This window comes from Helicoverpa armigera, chromosome 4, assembly GCF_030705265.1.
Source record: "Helicoverpa armigera isolate CAAS_96S chromosome 4, ASM3070526v1, whole genome shotgun sequence".
Taxonomy (NCBI): domain Eukaryota; kingdom Metazoa; phylum Arthropoda; class Insecta; order Lepidoptera; family Noctuidae; genus Helicoverpa; species Helicoverpa armigera.
Window position 1 is genome coordinate 2592240 of NC_087123.1, and position 8849 is coordinate 2601088.

Genomic DNA, 8849 nt, shown 5'->3' on the forward strand with positions numbered 1-8849 from the left:
CATTTTTGATGAGTGCAGTTACAGACAGATAAACCTTCTTTACCATAAAATCAAAAATCGTTTATTCAAACTCGTCTGCAAAACAGCACTTTTGAATGTCAGAAAACAAAACACCCCACAACGCACACCCTCCACCTATGTGTTTTGCTGGGAAGAAGAAGTGGCGCAACAAACTCCCCAGCAACACATGTCTGTCTATTAGGTTGGAAGAACCAGAATTCATACAGAACGAGTCAAATAAAAATATCATTATAACACATGATAAGTATTACATAAAACAAACAAACTTAACACAAGTTGGCTAGCACACAGATTAACACATATAAAGACTACTCAAGTATTGTTCTATTTAAAGTGAAATAATTCAACTTTCAGGCACCCTGTTCTCAATCAGCGTGTTCAGTAGGAAGCTGAAGGCAGATGACGCGGTGCTGGGCATGATCTCCACCAGCAGTAAGATCTGTGGCGCCCTGATGTTGGCCTTCGCTAGGACTGATGTTGAAGCGTACTTATGTAAGTTTATTGGTTTATACTTACTAATATCACTATTATAAATGTGAAAGTAACTCTTTATATCTGTCCGTGTTTTTCGCCAAAACTTTGGTTAGAGCAAAGAGCAACCTGCGTTCTTTCTCAGGCTCTAGAATATCTGTTTTCCTAGCTAGAGCCTGTACCACAGGCTACTTTTTATCCAAGTGCGGGAAGCAGATCCATCGGAACCCTGATGAAATCTTGAGGGACAGCTAATAATCGTGTTAATGAGAAAGATTGTGTAGTTGCAAAGTGTGTCATACATAAAGTAAATGGCAATAACATACAATTTTATTCAAATTCGTTATTTTTTTAAGGAAAACGACTTTGCATTAAATTGGCATTTTTCTGTTTTTGACGGTTTATTTCTGTTTTTCAGCGCCACTCTTAGAAATCTTAAACGGCACCACAACGATCGCGCTTCGGTCGATCGCATCCAAACTAGTCTCCTCTCAAGAATTAGGTAAGTTCCACAAAAACTGGTTCAATTAAATAATACTTTAAAAAATGCTAAATGCATATGCATGCAAATACCTACAGACCTACCTGGAATTTCCGATACTTATAGGTATGCTATTATTAAAATTTATTTTAGCCAATTGTGCTCCATTGGTCTGGTCACAACTCACAAAGAATGACTTCTGTGCACGGGGCACGGTTTCTCAAGCTCAAATTTCGGGTCGTGCAGAAATCACTTTTTGGGTTTTATTCTCCTGACGCTTATAACAGTCAAACTCGCCAAAATTCCTAAATTTATCTTTTAACACAAAATATTTATCTCTTCTTCCAGGTAAAGTGTACTCGCTGTTCGGCGTGGCTGAAACCATGATGCCCATAATATTCGCTCCACTGTACTCCAGGGTCTACATAGCCACCCTGAATGTGCTGCCAGGAACGGTGTTCCTCGTCAGTGTGACGGCTACTATACCTGCTCTTGGCATATTTGGGTGAGGAACTTTTCTTTTACCTTTGTTTAGTTAACAGCAATCTTTATGGCGGCTTGCTACTGATATCAGAGCAAAAGTCCGCGCATATGACTAAAATAATCCTACTAATGTCATTAAACTCGAGGTACACTCATATGGCATAAATAATCTTACTATAAACGCTAAAGTTTGTATGTCTATAGATGGATATTTGTTTGTTAAAATTTCACTCAAAAACCACCCAATGAAGTTGAAGGGAACTTGTCAGTGATATAGCTCTTATATCAGAATTACAATATAGGCTACTTTTTTTTCTGAATGCGGGAAGTAGTTCCCTCGGAAACCACGGTTGTAAGCTAGTATATAAAACGTAGAACTTAACAGTAAACAAGTTGGACTGTCGCATGCCAAAGTAATGATGAAACTCCTAAAATATATTATACTTTGTTATTTATTTACCATTGTTTCTGATGGAAGCGATATAGCTAGCATTCATTTATTTACTTCGTGGTTATTTCATCAGAAGTAACGTAAGATCATACGGAAGTCATAGAGTAGTTTTGGCGAGCGACTAAAAACTAAACCTTACCAGAAACTGGTCTTTTTGCCTACCTTTTTTATGCTACACAATTGATATTTGCTTAGAAATATAAATGGACCCATCCTAAAAATAATACCTTAATATTGCAAATCACATAGTGACTGACTGGGATGAATTTTCCTCCTATTGTACTTACCTACACTCAAACAATATACATAATATATATTGAACAGAGTACCCCAAAACAATACAAACCTAACACATAGTTGATCATGTATAACTAAACCTAACTACATAATTGATTCTGTGAGGCTACATAACAGCAATGTTGTACCCTTTGACAGATTCAGTACTGAATCATTGTTTGTATACGTTTTAGACCAAATAACCCGATTAGTTGGAAATAATCCCTATTTCCTAGAAGCTGAAATGGATCCTTTTGATTTTAGTATTCTATAGACCTTTCGGTTTTGGTCTGTGGCTTCTACTAACTCTATTTTAGGCTGTATTGGCGTACTGGTTATATTACTACTAGGCAGATATCTCATAGCAAATTGATTAGTAAAAGTTACTATATTAAAAGAAAAGTTTATTAAATATTTGGCAATGAGAGAAATGATGATTTCTGACAAATATTTTCAAAAGAAGTTTATACATATGACTCTCACTGGCATAGCCACATTGATACTTGTTTTTTTATGAGTAAATGTAGGTTAACAATCAAAAAGCCTTAAAATGTTGCTTAACACACGGCAAACAGAAATCTCTAGAACTTTTATCCATTTATTTATTCGGCGACAATTGATAATGCGTTATTCGGCGCCAGATGTCGAAAGGACCTGTTTTCTCAGAGCTTAAGTATTGAGCTAACATCTGCGGTATATTTTTACATTTATTTATCAGAGAAAAAATATATTAAAAGCTCTTCTGAGTTTCAAGGTCAAGGTCAAATGAAATCACGAGTAAAATTGTGGATAAATGACGCAGGTTGCAAACATCGTAGAAGTACAGTGATAAGTAGACATAACTTTAAAGTTATGTGAAAATTATAAATACAATTGTATCTCTAATGTATGGCGGAACTGATCATATTTCACACACTACATAATAATAACAGTAAAACAATAATAAAGCGAAGTATGTCATGTTGTGGTATGTCTTCAGCAGTATTTGTAAACTTCAAATGTTTTCAAAATGCTAATGCAATACTCGTTGTTTTCATAATTGGTACGTACCTACGTTGGCTTCTCATGACAGGATTGTGATGCAACATGAAAGTTTATCCTAGAAACTTAACCCACTATTGCGGTTTAGATCTTCTTAAGCTTAAAATTTTGTACCTATTCGTGAAAAATAAAAAACTATATGGACTAAGAATAACTCGACACCACAATATATGTATGTATGATTTAATATATGTTTCTTAATTTTCAGATGGTTCTACTACCAGCACAAACAAGACGAGAAAGAGAAAAGACTGAATGTTAACATACCCAATACTCCGCCGCTGCCTGGAGATGTCCCAGTAGCTCCTGCTTAGACAACTTACTAAAAAATATTACCTACATCACATTGTAAAGAAGAAAATTCTCCTCGAAAATAAATGTAATCCCCATTTGACCTTGACCTTGGAACTTTATTCAAAGACAATACGATTACATATCAGTTAATTTAGTAAAGTCTTCTCACGTGTCTCACTAATAGTTAACTCTTGATTCTGAAGGATATTTTGCCCTTGACCTTGAAGTATGGTACAGAACGATCTTTGGTAACTTTCTGCGTACAAAATAGTTTGACACTTCAAGGTTTCCATGTGATCCTAAGGTATGTTTAAAATTGAATTACCTAAGGTTAAGATTTAGTTTATGTTAGGTTCCTATTCAAATCTAAGTTACACGATTTCTCTCAGTAAACAATAGTTTCCTTTGTGATACTCCACGTATGTCAAAGCATAAGGTGTTAATAAGATGTGTTTTTTATGGGGCTTCTCAAGGTCATTTCTAAAAAAAAATAATTTAAATTAATGAAATCACCTGCCATTTGCTAATACGTCATATTTATCCTTTTTCGCGAAGAAACATTGTAAACTATTTAAATTTTAAGTGAATAATTGGAGCATATAGGCAGCTGCACCTATATGTTAAGCCTTCGTTCTAGAACTTTAAAAACTATTATTTTTGTATGAAGTATTATCATATTTAAAATAATTTATTATTTCGCATTGTTTTGTTATAAATACTTGTATTGATTTTATTATATGCGTTAATAAGTAAATACTTTTTATTTTTCTTCCGATATTCCTCCTTAAATTGCCAAGATAGTTTCCTTTAAAATGTTCATTAAGAGAGGTAGGTATACTGCAGATTAATCAGTCGGCCGATAGTTGATCCGATGGTTGTCTTTATTTTTTTAAGGAACTCTTTATTCCAAAGTTTGTATTCGGTCTGATACCAGCTAAATACCGGATCTTTGTAATGTGCGTACTACTGCGTGACGTAATGTCGTACTGATTTTTGGGATCAAAAAACCGACTAAAAGTTTGCAGTATGCGAGTACTCTTACACTTATCAAGATAGTATTTTAAGTACCATTGAAATGCTCATAACTAGACATCAGACCAAATTCTGCATTACCGACCTCACCCAAAATATGATTGAAACACGTTAGCACGCAACTGTACCAAAGTACGCAAAACGTAAATGATGTAATTCGGATATACGAGACCAACAGTGCATGACGCGGTGTTCCACTAAAGTGATATTTACGGTGTACTCGCATGTACCTGTGGCCATGTCACCGTAAATTAGAGGTCTCAACAAGCTATGGGATTCATTGCCTTGTAAACGGTTTATGCGATTGTTTTAATGAAGGATAATGGATCTGGTTTAGATGTAACAAATGCTGATACGATTTAAAACATACAAGTAAGGTATTTAGGTCAATAACAGTGGTACTCAGCTACATTCGATTTGACTGGAAGCTTATCCTAAGATAGTTGGAAAAGTATACAGCGTGGTGAGTATAGGCAAATCCAAGCTTGGGCGAGGTCTTTTTCAAGGAGTTGATGAGCTTAGGCTGTCCTGATATGGTACCTACATAAACTGCAAATACCTCGTTGCTTTTTCATGCAGATTCTTTTTTCAGTTCAAATCTTATCTCTGTAGCAACAATTGCCGAAAACACATGGTGAAATACGAGTGCAATACTTCTTGAAAATACAGATGTAGATCAATTTTATATGCAAATGATTTCTTTATATTGCGAGCTTGTAATTAACTAACATCAATTTGTCCACCTACAATTGCCTATATTTTCACGAACCTAATACACTACCAAAACATATCAACAAATTAAACAAACTCAATACCAAACTAGATTAATTCATTAAAAACTAGCATCTACCTTCGAGAGCCGACTGAAATAGCAAGAGTTCCAAACTAAACCGAAGTACAACACTAGTATTATTATTAGTCAAAAGCACTTTACGGCACTGTCCAAATATTTGAATAGAACCTTAAGCATTACGAATTCTATATTCGCAGTAATTGGCCTTTTGACTGTCACACAAACCTAGTTAGTATTTTTTTTCATACAGTAAGAGTAAGAGCATACTTCAGACTAAATAGTTGGCCGACAGTTGACACGATGGCAGGCAATTTCTTTTTAAAGACAGTCTTGATTAGAATCATAGTTGTCAGTCGGTCTGATACCGGCTTAATACCAGATCTTTGTAATGTGGTAAACTACCATTCATCTTCATACTGATTTATGCGCCGAAACAAACTATCGGCCGACTAAAAATTTGCAGTGTGCGCTCTCTAAATCAAATATATATTCAAAAGAGAACAATTTTTTCGTGATACTCTGTTATTTTTTGTATTTTTTTGTTATCGCTTTTTCGTTATTTGTGAGCACATAGTGGCCGATATACGAATGTGATTTCTACGTCCATCGATAGAATTTTAATGGATACGTAGGCGTTTTGAAATTGTTTTACAGTATTGATACGGTCAGTTAGCTGCGTTGTTTGTGTTCCCTGTGATATCATAAAACTTTTTGAATAAAATCAATAGATTAGTTTTAACAGCTGTGATTTATTCAAAACGGTGGTTTTGTTTGTTAAGATTAGAGGGTTTATTGGCACCAGTTTTTGGTAAAGTGATTTTATAGATTTGATCGTATTTTGACAGCGTGAAAATGACTTTTATTGAAAAAAAGGATAAATAGATTTAGCTATCGACACAAGTTTTATGTTTTTAACTTCCAACACACCATCGGAATTTTTGCTCATTTTTTACATACGACACATTTTGAAACTGTCTCGTATCTACGGTCCTATTGGAAAATCCGCATGTGTAAAAGCAGTGTTACATCTGAAACACAAAGTCTATTCCAACTTACGACGAAACAAACCATTCAGAACTCATAATCAATAGGTACACAAACAAAATTACTCCTACCCAGCTACCTATTTTCAGACCTCACACGTCAAACGCCTTCGAAATTGACCTCAACTCCTCAAACTTGACGCGTTACCCCTAATCAGAATAATTGAGTAAACTTGTAATTTATTCGTAATATAAACCGAGTTTAAAGACGAAGTTAATCAGTAAAGATATGGTATTCGAGTTAATTAAGTCTCACACTCGGTATGGAAATAATTGCTCGGTGGAATAAGGCAGGCGGTGTTGTGTAAGCGAAGCGATAAATATGTATAATGTTTAGCTTGGTTAAAAGGTTGTTTTAGTTGTAGAAGAAGTAAGGTGAAAAAAAAAACAATATTTTTATTAAGTCCACATCACGTTAATCTAGCATTTAAGGAATATCTATAAATGTCTCTCAATACTCTTTCTATCACCACTGGTAAAACATTAAGAACTTAAGCAACGTCGTCTTAGGATGATGCTACGAGTGAGATTTTTATTTGAAATCAGATCCTGAAACTGCAGTTTTGTGGTCTTAAGCTCGTGTTTGCAACATTGCTGACAAATACATTGAATAGCTAGCTTATTGATATCTACGCATATTTATTTTTTGCCACTACTCTATCAAATAAATCAATAAACTTAATTGCATTAAAAGTATATCATCCACTGCACCAGACGGGTCATCAAAACATTGTCAATTGAAATGACAAGAGCAGTAATTAAAGCTCGAATATATTTCACCTGTACCAAAGTTAAAATTCAATATAATGTGCGATGAATTTTGAACAGATTTTCGAAATAAATACCCACCTCATTTGCTGTTAATTAGCTCGCCAATATTCGTGTAAAAATTAAATCCAGTTTTTAATTACTGTATGTTGTTGTGGTTTTGCAGAAATGGCCTTAATTTGTCAAGTGTTTACTTCAGAGCATGAACCAGATATTTTATTTCGTTTTCACAACAGACTTTAAATCAGCACTCGTGAGAAGAATATATACTTGGTCAATACTCCAACCAAGTACACTTTTGTCACATTCTGCTGTATTAAGAAATACTCAACATCAATATTCATCTCCAAAATGTTCCAACCCCAGAAAAAAAATCTTTACATCGCTTCTTATATCTATACATCGCAAATCTGCCACTAAAACACATACCCAATCTATTCCTAACTTCGTAAGACACCAAAAACTCGTGACAAACGACACGAGTGTAAGTGAAAAGCAATGTTTTGTGCGGTCTGATTTGCCTAAATCTAAATAATGGCTGTACCTAACTACGTACAATTATATATTCCGGGTTTTGCTGTGCGAATTATACAGATAACTTCGGCTGCGGTTGCGATACATACTTGTAGGTGGGACTTATTCTGAGGGCGTGATATTTTAGTGAGTAGTACATTTTTGTGATAAGAATAAAGATGTGCATAAGTAGTGCCTTTAGTTATTCTTTAACATAATTTATGTCGAAGCTTTTTGTTGTATTGTGAAGGATCATGAAAGCTGTCATCGAACAACTTTGGCAGTCGTTGTTTCAAGTAGCTAGAATATGGCTTCAGTCTAGTTGGGAAAAGGCTAGGCAAATTATGAACTAAAAGCTTTTGCGAAACTACTAGAAATTGGCGACGCTGTACTAGATTAGCATTTTATCATCGTTACTCATAATATTACCCGTTAGGAACTGAGTTGTCTCGGAATAAATCTTCATGTTATGATTGTAAGCCTAGTCTGTTTTGAAGGGCTGTTCTACTTAACACATTATCATAACCCCTTTAAGTACGAGAAAAATACGTCCTTAGCTTTATGATCACCTAACAGAACAACTTCGTAAGAAACACAAATGTAGGCCTACGTTTAAAATAAACCTAAAACTTGCAATTCTTCAGTAAACAGATGCTGATCTTACAAAAGACTGCTAATAAAGAAAGACGACTCACCTTAAACCAATAACCAGCACAGCACAATAACCGAAAATAAATCATTTCAACCTCAGATCATTCAAGCCGGATCGTTAATTTCCAAACCAGAGTATTTAAAATTCGAAAACCTCATTAAGATAGGCAAGCTTCCACATAAAGGGTTTTGGAATAATACAAAAGGTAATTTTCGCTTATTCATTAAATGTAATTAAAAGGGGGTGGTGGCGGCTTCGCGAAATTAATATTGTAGAGAATAACAGGCAAGTCAGTCTGATACTCGCTTAATAGTCGTGAGCGACGCGCGACGCCTCGTTAGCGGAGACGAACCAAGTTTGTTCGCAGTTTTTTGAAGGCGTCTCAAGTATTTAAATTCACTTGGGGTGTACACGTGTGTAAATATGTATGCTCAATATACATTTAAGTTTGAATTTTGCCAAAATAAAAAGACTAAGTCGACATCATCCGTCTACCTGCTACTATATGACAGAAGATCTTAAAAGACTTC

The 8849-nt window shown here is 34.9% G+C and overlaps 1 protein-coding gene across 1 annotated transcript in view; it reads left to right on the forward strand.

The window, feature by feature from the left end:
* LOC110370471 (proton-coupled folate transporter) overlaps positions 1-3590 on the forward strand; it is a 13828-nt gene extending 10238 nt beyond the window's left edge. The window contains exons 4-7 of the mRNA XM_021326286.3: positions 376-513; positions 911-994; positions 1322-1478; positions 3433-3590. Coding sequence (XP_021181961.2) covers positions 376-513; positions 911-994; positions 1322-1478; positions 3433-3538 — 485 coding nt within the window. The 3' untranslated portion in view covers positions 3539-3590. The remainder of the gene's footprint in view (positions 1-375; positions 514-910; positions 995-1321; positions 1479-3432) is intronic.
* Positions 3591-8849: the final 5259 nt, after the last annotated feature.